This window comes from Vespula pensylvanica, chromosome 2 (assembly GCF_014466175.1).
Source record: "Vespula pensylvanica isolate Volc-1 chromosome 2, ASM1446617v1, whole genome shotgun sequence".
Classification (NCBI taxonomy): Eukaryota; Metazoa; Arthropoda; class Insecta; order Hymenoptera; family Vespidae; genus Vespula; species Vespula pensylvanica.
In genome coordinates, this window is record NC_057686.1 from 13,695,890 (window position 1) to 13,715,164 (window position 19,275).

Sequence of the window (19,275 nt, forward strand, 5' to 3'; positions counted from 1 at the left end):
AAAGTCTCTTTACGACTACTAACGTTAAATATATTTTTAGGGAATTTGGGAAGAATAAAGTTGGTGACATTGTTCTGGGTATCAAATCGTAACGTATTCTATGGGAAGTTGATTCGCTATATACAATCTGACATTTTCTGATGAAGATCTTCTCTTGGTTGTCTGTGTTTTGGGGTAGCGTGTGCGGTAGTAAAATGGCAGCCTGGAAACGTCAATACATTTTATATCGATAAAAGCCTATCTTTGTAAATAGATGTAGAAAGAAAGGGTGCAATAAGACGAATGCTGTTTACTTAAGACTTCGAATTTTTAATAAACGTGTGTGTGAACGAGTGCATGTTGATAAAATGGCAGAATTTGTACGTGGAGGACCTAGTGTATCGAATAACACTAAGGTACGCATTTACGTTTATATTATTCGTTTGAAATTATTTAGATTTTTATTCGAAGAAAGAACTTCTTTTATTGAATGAAAGACAAGGTAAAGAGAAATTTTCACCTTTTCGAAGTCTTTATTTTTTACACGATAAAAATTAGCTATTATTAATTCTCACTTGGAGTTCTTTTTGATTCATTGTTCAATGTTCATAAAATTTTCGTTATTTACTATTTAGATAAATTATTGAATAATAGGATAAAGTGACTTTGTATAAATATCCTATGTCTTTAGAAAAACATATATGTATCTCTCTTTGTGTTACCCTTTGTATTATTTACATTATTTCATTGTATCAATGACAAATAAGTTAATATAAGTATTATATTAAGCATAATATTTTAATTTTTTGTATTATATTTATTGTACCAATTGTGAATAAATTAGAATATTTAAATATTTGAACTAAAATCTTATTATTACATATTCTTTATAGTTTGTTCCTGTATTATATATATATATTTTTTCTTTTTTTATAGATGGATCATAGCAGTAAAGGCGGTTCACCTAGTACTGGAAGTGAAGATGGTGGACAGAATGAATCTTTGAATGTGGAAAATGAATTTGATCCTTTCTTAGAAAATATACCTGATGATATACAGGATACAGAAGAACCTGACAGTGCAAATGCTACATTGTTAACTGCTCCTCCAGAAAATCAGTGAGATTATTTTATTTTTCTTATTATTAAATTTACATGGTATTTAAGATTATTTTATTCGCTAGTAAAATATTTATAATTGTATAATAATTCATATATCATTCTTTTTAATATTAATATTTGTATTAACAAGTTAATTATCTATAGATGGTATCATGGAAGATTAGACAGATTCACTGCAGAAGAAAGATTATGGGATGCTAGTAAAATGGGCAGTTACTTGGTTCGTGAAAGTGATAGAAAGCCTGGTAGTTACGTACTATCTTATTTTGGAAGAACTGGAATTAATCATTTTCGAATTACGGCTGTGTGTGGAGATTATTATATTGGTAGGATCACATACTTCATTAGGAATAACATCAGTGCAAGTGTACTCTTGATGCAAGTTATATTTCATATAGATTTTGTGATATCATTTAAAATACTGTCTTTTCATGTAAATATGAATGGTGTTAAAGAGCAACAATATATTTTGCAGGAGGTCGTCAATTTAATAGTTTATCAGACCTTGTTGCTTATTATACTCATTGCTCGGATCTTTTAAAGAGAGAAAGACTTATACATCCAACACCTCCACCTGAGCCTGTGAATGACAAAAAGAGGATAGTTGCGATATTGCCATATACAAAAATGCCTGATACGGATGAATTAAGTTTCCAAAAGGGCGATATATTTTTTGTTCACAATGATATGGGTGATGGCTGGTTATGGGTTACTGCCCATAGAACTGGAGAACAGGGGCTTATCTTCCGGGAATTAGTAGAGGATTTAGATGACTCTATAGATCCAAACACTGTATTTTCTTGGTTCCATCCAAATGTTACAAAAAGTGAAGCTGTTGATATGTTGGTGAAAGCAGGTCCTGGAAGTTTTTTGGTACGGAAATGACTATCTTAGCTTAATAGTAATTTTAATATTATCTTACTATTGGCATTCAATTTCTTTAATAAATTTTATATAAAGGTTCGACCATCTGATAACAGTCCAGGAGATTATTCTCTTTTCTTTCATATTAATAATCAAATACAAAGATTTAGAATAGAGAAGAAAGGTGTGAGATATCTTATGGGTGGTAGAACTTTCGAATGTTTGGATGCTGTAATAAATAGGTAATTGTATTCTCTTTATAATGAATTATTTTTTTCATTATTTTTAATAATTTATTACTAATAATGTTACAGATATCGAAAAGAACAAATAGTGGAAGGACATACGTTAGTCCAAGCAATGGTGACTGAGCCTGATGGAAGTGTGAGAGTCAATAGAGAAGTACAACACGCAGAAAAAATTTATGCAACTCTTAGAGAATGTCGTGAGCAATCTGGCGTAAAGAAAAATAAAGGAATAAAAATGCAGGGTTATTTGGAAAAAAAGTCGGAGAAAAACAAAAAATGGAAAGCATTGTATTTTGTACTTTTAGTAGATGCTACTGATACACACCTCTATTTATATGACAATCCTAAGAGAACAAAACCAAAAGGTCTCATTGATTTAAGCTGTGCTTATTTATACCAGGTAATTTGTACACTGCGCTGAAATAAGAGTATTTCGGATATATACTTTATAGGGTATTAAGTTAGGATTTTGACTAAAAAAACTAACGATATTAAGATATTTCATATAAATTGGTGCATGAATCAGTACGTAATATTTCACCATATCGCTGAAATATAGTTTTTTTAGGTCCATGAAAGTGTGTTTGATAGGCCTCATTGCTTCCAATTAGTTGAACGTGCTTTACCATGTTTGGCCACGATAACTTATCTGGCTGCTCCAAATTCGGAAAATGCTTTAGATTGGATTAATGCCTTGAAACCATTATGTGTATCACAACTTACACGTGCACCGAAGGTTGCTCGTCTCCGCGAATTGCGTTCATTACATCTGCACATTCTAGACGCGCATAGACTTCCATATAAGCTAGTACCAAACCCATTCATCATAGTGGCTCTAAACAACGTAAAAGTTGCACGCACAAAGGTTAAGACTGGATTACATCCACTCTGGGATGAAGAATTCATTCTGGAGTACGTATGCGAAAGTTGAACTAAACGATTAAAAAATTTGATAAAATACAATCATGGCGATGCTCTTATTGTAAGTTACTTAACAGGGATGTGCCACCAGACGTTATGTCATTTTCCCTGACATTATACAACAAAGGCAAACGCAGTAAAGATACGGAAGTTGCGGAATTAACAGTAGAGCTGTCCAGTCTAACTAATGGAGAAGAAATGGATGAATGGTATCCATTATCAGGCGTCACACCAATTGGAGAGTGGGGAGCATTACGATTACGTTTGAGGTAAATAATATATGTATAGCGTATATCGCGAGGAATTGTATAATTTTAATATATTTATGGTCTAATTCTAGGTATAGACATGATTTGGCGATGCCTCCAGAAGAATATAGTCCTCTACAGGAATTATTGTTAGATCCAGAACTTCATGTAGTTAGGGCTTTGGCAGATGTGTGTCATCTTGATAGAGTACCATTAGCTAATAGTCTTCTTCGAATATTCAGGTATTTGTATCTCCAATTATTGTTAACATTCTATGATTATATTAAAAACATTATGAATAATCGATTATCTTTTAGACACGAGCGAAAGGAAGCTGATCTCTTACGTTCTTTGAATCAAGCAGAAGTTGGTATTAAGAAAATAACGTATAAATTGATATTAATACATTGCTATCATTTTTTATTATATTATTATTTAGGTGGATAAAGAAGATGAAACACCTACTCTATTTAGAGCTGCCAGCCTCACAACGACTTTAATGGATTTATATATGAAATCAGTTTGTACTTCGTTTTTGAAAGCTGCTTTGCGCGATACCATCGTAAAATTAATCGAAAGTAAACAGAGCTGTGAATTGAACCCTACTAAAATGGATTCACCTGAAGATGCATGTAGCAACGCTGAATTTTTATTACAAGTCTGTTAAAATTTTGATACTTTCTAATATATAACGAATAATATAACGAACTACGTAATTTTTAACAAAAATTTAATTAGGTTTTGGATGAAGTGACATTAAGCATTTTTACAAGTCCCGATGCTTGTCCAAAAACTCTAAGATATATTTGCGGTTGCTTACAAAGAGCTGTTGTTGCAAAATGGCCACACGAAAGATTAGTCAGGACACGAGTAGTCAGTGGGTTTATATTTTTACGTTTACTTTGTCCTGCTATTTTGAATCCTAGATCATTCAATTTGATAGCAGAGCCTCCGCCTCCAACGGCAGCGAGGTAACGATGCATATGTTGTATGGATGTTATGTTTCATAGATTTATTTTTTTTCTTTCCTTTATATAAAATTATTGCACAGATCACTAGTGATGGTGGCAAAATGTTTGCAAAATTTGGCTAATTTGGTAGAATTTGGTGGGAAAGAGCCATATATGGAAGTTGTAAATCCTTTTATTCTCAAAAATAAGGAACGAATGGTCGTGTTTCTCGATCAGTTGTCCGTGAGTCCTATTATAATTTATATTAATTAGTACATGTCATTATTAAGAGAAATGTATTATGATTAATATAATACTTTATTATATTTAGAATGTAACTGAAAAACCAGAATCTGAAGGCGCCGATCCAAGAAGTAAAAGTACTTGCGTCTCGGATACTGCAAGAGATCTGGCGACATTACATCACATCTGTGTTTCTCATTTAAAGGAGCTTCAAGTTTTGTCGAAAACACAAGTAAGCTCGATTGAAGCTTTTATTTAAAATATTATATAGAAGAAATTTTATGGAAATTACGCTTTTTACAGCCAACAATAAAGCAATTGGTAACAGTGACTGAAATGCTCAGCAAGCACAAACAAAAGTACATGGAAATGATACGGTAGTGCTAAAGCCATTAACTATGAACAATGCCAAACACAATAAAACCTTTACAGACTTTCATGACGGATTCAGTAGTATTTAATAAGTATAATTAAGTGATATAAGTAATTAAACGTACAGACTGACGTGCCATATATATTACTGTATACACACAAGCCTACATTTACTATTTCATATGTAATTAGAGGATAGCTTCTATAAATAGTTATAACGACAGTAATACGATAGTGATATAGTTACATACAGAACCATACAGGCGTATAATGATTTTATATTTACTTAGGTGCTCGAAAATAAATACAAATTAAAGTAGCAATTTTCTTAAATTTTCTTCCTATTTCCAATCCCTTGATTAAATGAATTTCTTAAATATAAAACTCGAAATAAACAAGATTTTTTAAAATAGCTTTGAAACTGGTTATCAAATAAATTATTCGTGAATTTAAATTTGTGCGCGCTTTTATATTTTGTTTTAAGATAGAAAAATCTATTATAAGAGAACGCATATCATTTGTCTATTAACTTCCAATGAGAAAGCGAAGTTTGTCCAATCGACCAATCAGAATTGTACACAGTTTAATCGAAGTTGGTTTTATTATCCGTTAACAGTTGGGTTAATTCGTTGGCAGCGTTAACTGCCAAATTGAATTTTGCATTTTTTGTTAGTTTTGTGATGATTGTGCAGTATAATTTTCATGTAACTACTAGTGTATAGGTAAATATGTTTTCATTAAAGACAAATAATACAGTTTTTTCAACTATTATTCGATAAATAACCATACGTATAATATACATCGTATTTGGTAGATATGCTTCTCATAACGAACTTTTTCTAGAAATTTATCGTGATAAATCTGTAACAAAAATTGACGTTACTATGAAAAAACAAGTAAATTAATTTCATTTACAGATTATCGCGGTATATCGAGTGGATGATTAATACCGAAGGTGAAAAATCGTTCGAAATGAAAAAATTGCGGCATATCGATGTAAGTACATACATACATAACTTATTACATTATTATCGTGCTTTATTTAATTATAAGTTTTGTTCATTAATTCTGTTTGTTATTTTTTTTATGTTTGAGCGAAAATAATATTTGTGATGACATATATATATATATATATATATATATATATATATATATATATAACACACACAATATGTTATATTCTTACGCGAAAAAAGCAGTGGCTATCAATAGAGGGATTACAAAAATTACGAAAATATTTTTATTCGAAAGAATGTCTTTTGTATATTTTTTTTAATTTTACAAGGATCATCGTAAATGGCAAAATTTCCAATTAAACGGTCTTCAAAAAATATACGCGCGTTTTTTTTTATCAAAGATATCTTCAGCTTTTCATTCCATTTTTCTCATATTTTTCATGGTTGGAAGAAGCTTGTTTATTGCACCCTGTAGATACCGTAACATAGAAAATAGCTCCCTCGAGGAAGAAAGCTGTTTTTCTCGAGACGTGATTGGAGTTAAGACAAGTTCTACTGCTTTGCCACCTTCCTTTGCGAGATGCGAAATATTCTCGATGTCTCGTTATTTCGTAGCAAGCGTAGTAAGACGTAGTATTCTATGTGGACGTTTGGTCTCGTCAGTAATTGATTTTGATTGATCGTTTCGTTCCATTATATTTTGAACGTTTCGTTTTATAAGCTGATAATTTAAACGATTTGATAAAAACATTCAGTGCTCTCTTTCCCTCTCTCTCTCTCTCTCTCTTTCTCTCTGTTTGTTTTTCTCTTACGTATCTAAATTAAGTTGACATAGTCTATTTTGTAAACAAAAAATCATTTATATACATATATATATGTATATATATGTGTATATATGTATATGTATATGTATATGTATATATGTGTATGTGTGTGTGTGTGTATGTGTGTGTGTGTGTGTGTGTGTGTGTGTGTGTGTGTGTGTTGGCCCTTATCATATAGATGACTATATTAATAAAAAATAAAAATCAAAATAAAGATGAAAGTAAAACTAAAAAATAAAGATAAAAATTAAATGATATACCGTAATAGATGGACAATCGCCAATGTAATATCTATCAGAAAAGGAGAGCCACATCTCCAAGGTTTTTCTTTCTTCTTTTCAAACACAGAGATCCAAAGACGACCTTGTAACAGGACGCGTGTCTCGACTCGACTGCGCTACGGTATTCGTTGGTACTCGTTAACCGAGCGCAAAGCGAAAGATCACCCCTGGGTGGCGCTGTCGAAGCAGTGGTGGGGGGTAGGGTTTGTGGGGTCAGGTGAAGTTAGCATTGGTGTAGGAAAGAGAGATGGGCGAGAAAGAGAGGGAGAGGGAGAGAGAAGGAGAGAGAAAGAGAGAGGGAGAAAGAGAGAGAAAGAGAGAGAGAGAGAGAGAGAGAGAGAGAAAGCGTGAGAAAGAGAAGGGAAGAAGGGAGGAAGAGTGAGAGAACTAGGCGCTGCGAGGCGGGATGCGCGCGATGTAGTCGTGTGGGCGTAGGGGTAGAGGGAGAGAAAGGGAGAGAGAGAGAAAGAGAAAGAGAGAAGGTAGGGGTGGTGTTGAATCCCTCTGAAGTCCAACGATGCTCCCTCTCTTCGCTCAGTTCCGAAAGCGGAGCCAGAGAGTCGAAAGCACGCTCGAAGCTCGGTCTCTCGGTACGCGCTCGGTTCGGAGCTATGCTCCCTCGCGATCATTTGACACGTTTCCCATCTCCATGCTGACATATCCTCGAGCAACTCCTTATAACCTATCTTCTTGTTCGTCCTTCTCTCCTTTCAAGTGTTCCACGTCGGCTCGAGAGTGCTTCGAGTAAATCGAGATACCTTCTAGTTCATCGTGTTTCGACGAGACTACGAAAGTAGACTTTTTTCAAAGGAAATCTTGCCTGGCACGTTTCGTTGCTTTCGGTAAACATCGGAACGACTCTACTTTCTACGATTCATGGCGAGATTCGGAGGGTTGAATTTTTTTCAAGCACCTATGTATCCGCAGAAAATATAGTAGTCGATAAACGCCGGAACGAAGTAATAGCATGTAGAGGAAGGGAGCAATAAAAAAAAAGGGAAGAGAAAATTCGTTTCTCGTTTACTTTTAGGTATACGGGCATTTTATTTGGGAAAGAGAATGAGGCGAAAATGATAGAGAAGGATAGATATGTATGTAGATAGATAGATGGATAGATAAATGAAAAGAAAAAGAGACAGAGAGAAAGAGCGACGACGAAAAGAGCTCGACGTTGATGAACTTGCACGTGCGTGACCGAGTACGATGACGTTTGAACGGTTTTCTCCCTTACTCCATCTCTCCATCTCTATCGCTCTAACGCTTTGAGTAAGCTTCGCACGTGATTATTGTGGTCAAAGGGAGCATTGACGTGACGCAACGATCTCTCGGTTGGTTCCGATCGAATCAGGCGTATACGATCAGTCGACTATTTCCTTTCGTCTCTTTGTCCCAACAAGAATTGCTTATCTCTCTCTGTGTATCAAATTTGCTTTTGTATCCGCGAACTCGCTTCCGTGGTCCAGTGCTCGTCGAGCGAGTTGAGTTACGACGACCACGCGGTTATCGCTCTTCCATTTTTTATAAACCTCCAGCGTGGAGGCTCCATACTTTTACCGCGTTATCAACGATAAATCGTTTGGATGGTACTAGCGTGAGAGACGAGAAGGGCAGTAAAGTTCACGTTTCTACGACTACTTGACGAAAATATACAACCAAATTTGATGCCGAGATAGATACTTTGAATCTCGTCTCATCGCCTATTTTAGTTATATCTTCGCATCAAAACACGGCATTCTGGATTCGCACAATGGAATCAGGTTGTAGAGCGTTCTCGTTATACGCGTTACGCTCATTGCCTTCAAAAGACAATCTCTTTCCACGAAAGTTCTTCTTTATACTTTTGATAGCTTTGTATATTAGTCATTCATATATTCGAAGAAACGTGAACAAGGAAAAAGACGAAATATAAATGTGCAGCTAGAGGTTAGGACCACTGACAAGATCGTTCGCATGGATGTCTCTTAATAAGGTCAAAACGTGATCCGGGCTTTCTTGCGCGAGTCGTCTCTTCCGAAGATGGTATAACGTACAGTATACACTGCATACGTACAACGTACTACGAGCGAGCGAAACAAAGGGAGCGCTCGATGCATATGCACGAGGGATTCTGCGTACCTAGTTTATGGACCGATGATTTCAGATGGGAATAAACTGATATCGAGCTTTGCGTCTCGCGTAAATTTGCGACCCTACCATGACCCCGTTTCTAAAGTCTCGAAAACGTCTCAACACGATTGTTCGTTGTAATGATCTAAATCTAGGAGAAGGATCAATCGATCGCCGTACCTATGCGATCTTTTTCTCTCCTTCTACGTTGTATACGTTTAGTATCGTAATCTCTCTAGAGTCCCGCTTAAGTGGAATCGATTTTGGCGAAATCGCTGAAGCAACATTTTCGCGAAAAGTACGAATGATTTATGTGCCTGTCTGATTGCTCGAATTCGATATGGTGTTCGGATCCGAGCCGACAATCGCTCGGAAGACCAAATCTGGTTTGTAACGATGATCGACCTGGAATCGTTCGATAACTCGATTACGTGTAAATCGCGAGCTTGAAAAGTGAACGGTTAAATGACTTGTGTGCCATTAACTCCTTAATGATCGAATATTACGCATTTTGCCGATTATGATTTCCCATCGATTTCCTCGATTCGAGCCATCCCACATTTCTGTTCGTTCGCATTGCGTCGTGCCGTTAGTCGAGTAATCATTATTTCAAGTCGTTGATGCGATATAATCTGTAGTCGAAGGTAAGCACAGGTCAAAATACGAAATCACGATTTTACACGGGAGTCGGAAAAGCTATGAAAGCCTGAATATACGTACCATATTCCATTATGAAACGAGTAAGTTTCAACGAAGCCATCGAAGATTAAATCCTTCGTTATATACCGCGTGGCCTAGATTTTCTTGGCTTTTACGGACTCGCAATGGACAATATCGATAACGAGAACGAATTTTTCCAAAAATAAAAAGAAAAAAGGAAATGAAAACTCATCGAAACGAAACTTTCTCCGAGAGAGTTCGCGCGGAGTTCTGTAAACTTTGGAAACGGCATCAAGTGCTTGTTCCCGAAGTTTATTGCGGTTTTCTCTGTTAAAAAAAAAAAAAAAGAAAAAAAAGAAACAAGAAAAAACAGAAAAAAGAGAAAAAAGTAAAAAAAAATATATATATAAAAAAAAGAAAATATATGAAAATCGAGCTACGCTTTTAAAGGGTATTACATCACAGAGCTTTTTCGTCGTCGAGATTCTTCAAGATTTTGTATGAAAATCTTAGAGGATCTTAATCGTCTCTAGTTTTCATTAAAAAGAAAAAAAAAAAGAAGACCGAATCGAGCCGTCGAATCGATTAATGAAAGATTTGATAAATTATAAAGAGTCATCGTTACGTTTGATAGGAGTTGTGAGGAATTTTCGGTGACACGTTGTCCGCCACGTTACAGAATCTTCGAAAGGCGTCGTTGGCGCTGTGAAAGTTCGTGAATGACGGTCGATAAGGCGAACGTATCGTCCAACTCCGAGAGGAAGAGGAATTCGGAAAGGTGGAATAACGTACAACGAGGGGCAAGAGGTGGAGGACGAGGCGAAATGCGAGCAAAACATTGACGAGGATCCTCGATGTCGAGGCGCTCGACTCGTGCCGGTCAGTGATGCCGCCATTGATGCATCGATGCTGACTTATTCGACGTGTACGGTGCTCCAACGGATTATTCGACACGGATGACAGTCGGACGTTCGCGTAGTAATCGTGATACTGTCGATCATTTCGTCTGAGAGAGAGGGAGAGAGAGAGAGAGAGAGAGAGAGAGAGAGAGAGAGAGAAAGAGAGAGTCAAAGGTGGCGGGTAGAATACTGCGAAGGGTGAAAATTTAGCAGTGATGCCGTGATGGGCTGCAGCTCGAGATCGTTCGTCTTGACCACGCTCTTCGTGGGTGGATTACTTCTGGTTCTGCTCTTGAGCGAGATATCCGGTGCAACGCGTGAGTATTTTTTTTAATCAAGTACATCCGATCTTTAGAGTTAGAGTTATCATCTATATTCGTTTTTTCTTGATTTTTGAGCAACGATTTGAAACGCCTCGCGATAGTCGAACGTTTTATTAACAGCTCAAAAGAGAAACTGTCGCATAGCCAAAGCAATAAAATGGTTGCAGTAAACGTCGGTTGAACAGTTTCGATCAAGTCGATCAATCGGTCGAAAAGTTTAATAGATTTCAAAGAAAAAGGTAAAAGTAGAGGTATCATTTTGGACTCGCGTGGAACTATTCTACTTGAAGCGCTTACGATCTTCCGGCCAAGTTTAACGAGGAAAATGCGTAAGTTGCTCCGCTCGGCGAGAAAAGTCGTAAAAGAAGGAAAGAAGATGGGAGGAACGGTAAAAAAGTCATGGAATATAAGATAGTAAAATAAAAAGAGAGGTCGTAACGAGGCGCGAGGGAAACGAAACGTGATGAAATGGCCTGTTTAGGAAGCACATGCGCCGCGACGGCGCGTTTCTCGAAAGGGTAGGCACGACTAGTAGGGAGAGTTTAAGGGAGTGAGTTAGAAAGAAAGAAAGAAAGAAAGAAAGAAAGAAAGCAAGAAAGAAAGAAAGAAGGAAGGAAGGAGATAAACTATTACGATATACGCGATCTTCGTTCATTCTTTCTTTCTCTTCCTCTTTCCCTCTCTTTCTCTCTCGTCATCCCTCTTTTGTAAACCTCCGAATGGGTCGTCGGATTTGAGGTCTACGCGAGGGGAGGAGTGACGAGCTGCATCGAAAGAAGGACCGTCAGGAGAGGGGGTGGACGCTTGGCAAAGAGGCGCGAACGATGCGGTAATTTGGCTCAAAGAATGCTGAAGCGAGAATGGGCTGCGGACGTTGACGCGACGCTATCGGTGCCCCATCCCTTTCTCTCTCTCTTCCTCTCTTGTTTTTCCTTTAGTTCCTTTATCAAGAATTTTTTTTCTTCCTTCTGAATTCCCTTTCGCGCATTCCCTGTCCCTCGTGCCATCCACGCGACGCTTTTTCCGCGACCTTATTTCTTCCTTCCTTCCTTCCTTCCTTCTTTTCTTTCTTCCTTCGTTCCTTCCTTTCGGAAACGAAGTGAAAAGCGTTATAATTATTTTCATTCATTCCTCCGATGACTATTCGTCTTCTTTTTTACCATCTCTTTTCACAATCCCGATGTAATTTTTAGGATAATATGGAACGTTCGTGGATCGACGCTTTTTGTCTTATACTCATATTTTTCTTATCACGTGGTAGTTCTCTTTTCGATTTCTCGGCGTCCTCGACCCGTGTCTTTTATCAACGATAGAAATGTGTCATATATTTTTTTCGCGAATACGTTTCCACCAGCTTTTTTCTCGCGTCCGTTTGTCGGGTCTCTTTAAGTGTGTCACGACTTTCTAAGGGAGACTTTGTAAGGCGGCAGGCAGAAGCTTTCTGAGCGGAAAGACATTTAAGCGAGAGTAGAATGTCCATTTTGTTGGTTCAGAAACGTTAGACATTTGACGTCTTATATACCATACTTTTTGTCACGAGACCGTTTCCTTTATGATTGTTCCTCGCATTGGTCCTCAAACTTTTTATCTTCCTCTTCGCGTTCGGTCTACGGAAAGGAATATATTGTTACGGTGACCTCGTAATCCTCGTAATCCTTTACGTAATAGCAAGCAATAAAACAGAAAGTATAAGGAATTCTTTTCTTTTGAATTCTCTCGTCGAAATTCGAATCACCATGTTCGTGTTAGCTCGAAGTTAGATCTTTGAATTTACATACAGTTCGATTTATCTATCTATATACGAGGACGCAACGAAATTCGAAGCGCACGAGAGGGATTCCTGAATCCGCATTGCTCCTACATCGCTAATACTCTTCTTGAATCATTCGTACGAATCCGCCGGCAGGACGAACGACCCAATAAAAGTTTGCGACTTATTTCTTCAGCTCGCGTGCGTCGTCGGCGCACCTGTGCGAACTTCTTCTCGTATTTTTCCTCCTTCTATCTTCTTTCCTCGCCACTCTGTTCTTTTCTCTTTCTCTCCTTCTCTCTCTTTGTCTCTTCATTCTTTTCGAGCTTCCACGGACCCTTTCCAAGATGGATAATATGCTTTTTTGTGCCAAATCGGTCGATCCTTACTTTTTCCACCGTAAATCGTCCCTTTTTTTGTTGCAATGAAAGAACATACCGTCGACGACACTGTACGCAAATGCGTTTTTCATGAGTTTTAAAGAAGAAAGCAATCGATCGAACGCAAGGACGTTCGTTATTTAACAACGTCGAAACTAAACGTTCGTTCGGAGAATAAAAATGTGTAGTTACATTTAACGATTGCGTACGAACTTCCATAAAGAAAAAAGCTAACTACGCAGGTAAATATTATTTTTAATACAACATTGGCGAACGTTTGAGGGAAAATGATGGGGGATATAAATAAGTACTTCTCCCGTATCGCGAAGCTCATAAACCTGGGGCTTTGTTCTGATCGGAGTGTATCGATGCGTTCGAAAAGGGATGCATCGTGAGAGGATGGGATGGTTCGAAGGTTTGAGACTACAACGAGGTCGACAGGAGTGTGATCAGTGGTGTGACAGAACATTTTATCGATACCACGACAAATGCAAAATTAATCGAGCTGTGTTATTCTTCTCTCTCTCTCTCTCTCTCTCCCTCTCTTTTCCATTCGTCTTTTTTTGGTGGGATGGCAGTAACGATGAGTCGACCCGCATGGTCACAAAATTATTGACCGCGTCACTTTACTACGTGCCAACGATTTTATTTTATTTGACGTTGCCCGGCCCAGCGTGAACAGCGATATTACGCATTAGAGATTACGGTATACGAAAACGCGATCGGGGTGGCCGTTCGTTTCCAAAGAGCCAATGGATTTCACGCCGGATCGATGCATGCGTACCAGAATTATGAGCATCGTACCGGGACCGGACGCGACGTTTTATTTATTCCGAAGATTTATCCCGAAAATCCGCGGGTACTTGTGTGAAAGCAATCGCATTATATCGCACTCGTATTATATCGTTCTATCTCGTGTCGCGATTTCCGCAAAGAAAAAATATATTAGCTCTAGCGAAAATAATGTTCGTTTTCGGTTTTTCTTGCGATTCACTTATATTATTATAATACTGGCGTATTGCTATAAAATATTCGTTTTGAACGATTTTTAATATAATGTATTTCACGGTAGCAAAGTTAAAAGGCTTTCTTTGTTTTTCTTTTTCTTTTTTCTTTTCATTTCGATTTTAGTGCTTTTTCATTGTTACGCGGGTCTTTAGGTGCTTTTTTTACGTCGTCCTTAATGCATTCAATTGGAACAGATCCCATTCTATCTCACTTCTCGCGCCTTTATTCTCGTGCCAATGGAACCGTTTCCTAGCCTTTTCTAAAGCTACGAAAGCTTCGGAATGAATGGATAAATAGATCGATATTGTCTTCGTTCTCACTTTTACATTTTTCGAAGCTATAATCAGGTCGCTTTGAGTTCGTTCAAGGTAATACGTTTTCACGACTTTTTTAAAGCACGTACGAATTTGAAGAAAATAACATCGATAAATGATTTTAATCGGTTCGTAGAATAAAGAGAAATATTCGACGAATGAAAGAGTTGTATGGAACGATTATTTAAACATTAAATTTATGATACGCTTTAAACTTTCAGATAAAATAAATTTGTAAATAAAATGAAGATTGAAACACCGATTCTCGTTATTCTTCTCGTGCAGCGAATTGGTCAAATTCTGAAGCTTGTGAATAAAAAAAGATCCATATTGTTCTCGTTAGTGAACCGTAGAGCGGGATCGTTGAAACGAGGTCGAAATGGGTCATTGGTGACACGCGCTGACGCACTAGGACAATTACCATCTTCGATGCTAATAACTTCGTTAGTAATTTATAATATAGATTTGAAATTTAGCGCAGCTGTGCGCCTCATTGTAGCATCGATCAAAACTATGACTGACTATGCTACGATGAACGAAAGAATGCGAATGGAAAAATTTGTACAAGTCTACATCTGTACAGTTTTCGATCTAACGTAATTATCGTCGTTCTCGTTATTAAAACTTAACTACGTTAGGGGAATCAACTACGAGTGAGGCACATACATACCTACTAGGTATGAATTTAATTAAAATTATGGAGAACGTAATGCGATTTCCGTTGGTTAAAGGGAAATAACACCTGCAGTTTTCAAAGGATGATTTCCAATATTTCCTTAAACGCATTATTTTTCGAATTTTCCGCTTCGTCGTATTCGATAGATTACTTGAAATTTTTTGATTTTCTCGAAGAACCAATTTTTTACTCTCTTCGTCTTTTTCATTTCTCTATCGGTTTCGTATGATTATTATCTTGTTGAATGTCGGCACAAACGAGAAAGCAGCTTATAGTACGCTCAATTTCATAGTAAAGAAAATAAAATAGAAATAACTATGACCCAATTCTTATTGTTCGTCTATCTTCCTAACGTTTCAACGTCAGCAAACCAGCGATGTATTCTGTAATCATCGGTCAGTATTCCGATAAGTGATGTAGAAGGTGAAGAGGATAGAAAAGATAGGGAGCATAGAGAGTAGGGAAGATATATGCTGTAAAAAAGTGAGATTAGATCATGAAAGAAATTAATGTGTCGGAGATTGAGTCTTTGAAAAAATTCGGTCTTTCAAAATTAATCACCTTTTCCGAATAAAGAACCACGATAGGTGATATCATCGGGACGAAGAGTTGGTCAACAAATTTTCAGATTTTCCATGAAAGATAGTTGGACTCGAGCGAAATCTGAGATACAAAAATCTTTAATCAAACTTATGCTGGAAACTGCTATATTGTGAAGTTATTTTATCTACTTGACAAGAAAATCAGATATAACGAGATAGATGATGATATCTAGTTTAACGAGGAAAAGAATATATATATATATATATATATATATATATATATATATATATATATATATACACAAATAGTTTCCGCATATATCTACTTATCAAGAAGGAAGCGTTCTCGCATACCTCGTAGTATGTATGTAGTTACGTCAACGGTCAAGAGGGACTTAACCTACATGTAGCAGATTTTTTCGAAGCTATCAGTACTCGTACAATTTCTTAAGATTTTCGTTAATTAGAAAATGATTTGTCTATTATCGAGAAGCGAAAGAACTATAAACGAGAAGACCATCTTCTTAGAGAAAGAAGATGATCTGATGATGTTGACGTTTCTGAGGTCTCATATTGTGAGCAACGTGTAATCTCTTTAATAATCTTTCGCATTTTCATCGTACTGCGGCTAAGACTCTCGTCGGAAGCCAGAAAACGACGCGATTCGTGTCAATGTCTTCGTTGAAAAGGACGACTGATCCGCTCGTTTATCTTATGCGAGGACTCATTTCTCGTACATTACGCCGTGTGCTGCCGGACGAGATTTATGTATTTTCGAGGATAGAGCTCGGCAGATGAGCGAAATGGCTTCCCACCCTTTTGCTGCCACCATCCGTCCCTACTCGCTGGCCTCACCCTCACCCTCACCCTCACCCTTGTCATCGTCGTCGTCGTCGTCGTCGTCGTCGTCGTCATCGTCGTCGTCGTCGTCGCCGTTCGTTGCTCATTGCTCGTTGCTCGCTCGTACTGTCCCTGGGGAGTCCTTTCTGGCAACGACTGCTGTGCAGTCTAACGCATCGACAACTTTTAATGCTCTCTTTTGATTTGCTATTCCCTCCCTTTCCATCTTCTTTTTCTTCTTTCTCTAACTCTCTCTTTTACTTACCCATTCCCATGTGTCATGAGTCCGGGGATGAAACCGAAGAAAAAAAGATGAGTGTGCGACGTAGCTGGTGCAAAGGGTTCCTCTTTACCCTGAATGCTTTTATGCTCGGTTATACGCGACGTACGGAAATCGATGTCCTTTCGATGTGCGTACGCGCCGGGTCACAATCGCGCGTTGCATCCTCCATTTCCGAGAGAGAAAGAGAAATAGAGAAAGAGGAGGGAGGGAGGGGGAGAGAGAGAGAGAGAGAGAGAGAGAGAGTCGGCGCTATGGCACTATGCCGGAAAAATCGATGGAATCGTATCCTATCGTGATGCTTATCAATATCGAACGTTACTTTACCGAAGTTTTTCGTTTATCAATACCGTACAATATTTTCGTAATCGACTATTAAATTAATTTCCACGTTATTTGATTATTTTCTGTTTTGATTATGATCGAGCGTCATGAAATTTGAGAACGAAAATATTTATCCTACAAAAATATTTATATTTTACATCGAATGTTCCGCTCGAACAAATGTGCGACATTAATGTTGTTAAATCATACGTTAGTAGCAGTTCCCTTTTGCTCTTTTCACCGAAAATATCTTCGCCATAGTCGAGGGTTGCTCGCATACTCCGTCTCGGATCTTTATTCTATTTTTGGTAAAGGATGCGAGACATAAGACGCGCGGTAGGTACATCTTTCTCGCGACGTTAAAGAGAAGAGTCACGGAAAGGGAGACGAAAATACGCTTGGAATTTAAATGTCTATTTGTATTCCGTTTTTAACAGCAAAGTCCGATACGTCTCGTTGCTCGTGCGAGCTCGAATGTCAGGACGAACACGGGAGCGTTTATATATATATATATATATAGAACGATGATATTATTTACCTGGAAGGTCGAGGAGTCAGCTTCGTTTGACACGTATCAAGGTGAACGTTTGACGACAGTTTTCGGTAGATACGATCCTAAGCATCGATTCACTGTATTTCGTATCCGAGAACGCGTTTAATGGATCGTTTCCGGTAACCCGATTGACGATAATTATAGTCTCCGGGTTGAAAGGAACGATACGCCTTGAGCGCTGCGGGCTATTAAGTTTAATGGTGATGCAAGGGAGACTACAATGAGACATTAAAAATAATTGGATACCGGTCTCTGAATCGTCTTAGTTTCGACCGTATTTCGAACGTATGTTGAGTGAACAATATGATCACTATTTTCGATCGCCGCAGAAAAATATGAATAACAAAGCTAAGGTCATATATGAATTAGAAAATTAATTTGAATTTAAACAAATTTTTTCCCGAGTATCTGTATCAATTTTATATAGACGCAATTGACAATTTTGTTATTTTCTATAAAATTTCGACAAGATATAAATCTAATCTGGTTTTAACTTGTTATAAGGACGTTATTAAGACGATATGACATTGTAATCTGGTGTAGCGTAGTTTAGGTCACCACTTCAATTTACACTCGACGCGTAACTTCGATCGAAAGTCAACTAATCTAAACGAGGCTGTTGGTAGTCGACAGGACACTTTCATCCACGTCGGTAGTTCTTACACTACTCGATCCTTCCTCGTCATGTTACTAGCATGGCAGTCATGAAAAAAACAAAATAATAGATCTATTCGGTAGACAAGCACGGAATTCGTACATTGAATTATACCATGAAAATTTTATCGAGCGGAGTTCACTTATAGTAAACGTCGACTGGGCGTGCTCTCCAAGTTTTGCGTAGCAGCCTGAGAAAAATATCTTCGATACTTTCTACGTGATTGGTTATATTCGGAGTAAATGCACTCGCTACTTTCGATCGATTCGATCGGAAACACGTCGTCCGAGGAAGCGTAGAAGCTCGGCAACAGTTTCCTGTCACCGTTGAAATCGCTTGGAAGGGAGTTATTCGGGAAAAATGTTCTTTTTGAGAACGTCTTTAAGACAAAATATACAACTGGAGTGAAAGTATTTTTACCATCTACCTATTTCATTTTTATATTATGGATATACAAGTTCACAGTTACTTATTCGTATACGTATAATATATCATATATATGTGGGTGTCACGTTTTAAATAATACAGTCAAATATCTCCGATTCTATTGGTTTTATAAACAAATGTTTCAAACCAAAGTTGTTAGGTTTTCCAGGGGAAATGTAATATTTATTGCAACTATTTCATAGAGGGTGTAGTTGTCAAGACACGAAAGTCATAATTTTTTTTTAATGGAAATCTATATTTTATGTCGAACGAAAGTTGCAGAGAATATCGATACGAATCTAATGTATACCTACAGCATATTTTTTCATCGAGTTACGGCGATATATATATATATATACGTATAAGTATATAAGTGACTCTTTTTTTTTATAATTTAGATTGCACTTCACAGTTAGATATTTATGTATGTATAATAGATACACATTTGTGATATAATATAAATAATACATATTCCATACCTGCATCGATTCAAGAATAATATTCTTGTTTCGTGGCAATGCAATTTCAACTG

The 19,275-nt window shown here is 37.3% G+C and overlaps 2 protein-coding genes and 1 long non-coding RNA gene across 4 annotated transcripts in view; 2 read left to right on the plus strand and 1 right to left on the minus strand.

The window, feature by feature from the left end:
* Window positions 1–65: 65 nt before the first annotated feature.
* LOC122637673 (ras GTPase-activating protein 1) lies at window positions 66–5,265 on the plus strand. The gene is made up of 15 exons (XM_043829971.1): window positions 66–395; window positions 916–1,097; window positions 1,245–1,426; window positions 1,576–1,973; window positions 2,061–2,206; window positions 2,279–2,612; window positions 2,781–3,124; window positions 3,211–3,402; window positions 3,474–3,623; window positions 3,699–3,747; window positions 3,821–4,039; window positions 4,120–4,352; window positions 4,433–4,574; window positions 4,663–4,806; window positions 4,878–5,265. Exons 1-15 carry the CDS (start codon window positions 348–350, stop codon window positions 4,953–4,955), a joined length of 2,841 nt encoding a protein of 946 aa, XP_043685906.1. The 5' UTR covers window positions 66–347; the 3' UTR covers window positions 4,956–5,265.
* Window positions 5,266–6,189: 924 nt separating this feature from the next.
* Window positions 6,190–7,167, minus strand: LOC122637674. The gene is made up of 2 exons (XR_006329285.1): window positions 6,987–7,167; window positions 6,190–6,738 (listed from the first exon to the last, which is right to left on the minus strand). It is a non-coding gene; the product is annotated as an uncharacterized LOC122637674 (long non-coding RNA).
* Window positions 7,168–7,535: 368 nt separating this feature from the next.
* Window positions 7,536–19,275, plus strand: part of LOC122627393 — a 227,515-nt gene continuing 215,775 nt past the window's right edge. For both annotated transcript variants that reach the window (XM_043808493.1, XM_043808494.1), the window contains exons 1-2: window positions 7,536–7,849; window positions 10,453–10,989. In XM_043808493.1, the coding sequence (XP_043664428.1) occupies window positions 10,896–10,989 (94 nt within the window). In that variant the 5' untranslated portion in view covers window positions 7,536–7,849; window positions 10,453–10,895. The remainder of the gene's footprint in view (window positions 7,850–10,452; window positions 10,990–19,275) is intronic.

Excerpts from the sequence above, each read along its gene's own strand:
- LOC122637673 (XM_043829971.1), top strand. The coding sequence starts at position 348 with ATGGCAGAATTTGTACGTGGAGGACCTAGTGTATCGAATAACACTAAG. Across the intron at positions 396-915 it reads GTGTATCGAATAACACTAAG|ATGGATCATAGCAGTAAAGG; the intron begins GTACGCATTTAC and ends CTTTTTTTATAG. Across the intron at positions 1,098-1,244 it reads ACTGCTCCTCCAGAAAATCA|ATGGTATCATGGAAGATTAG; the intron begins GTGAGATTATTT and ends AATTATCTATAG.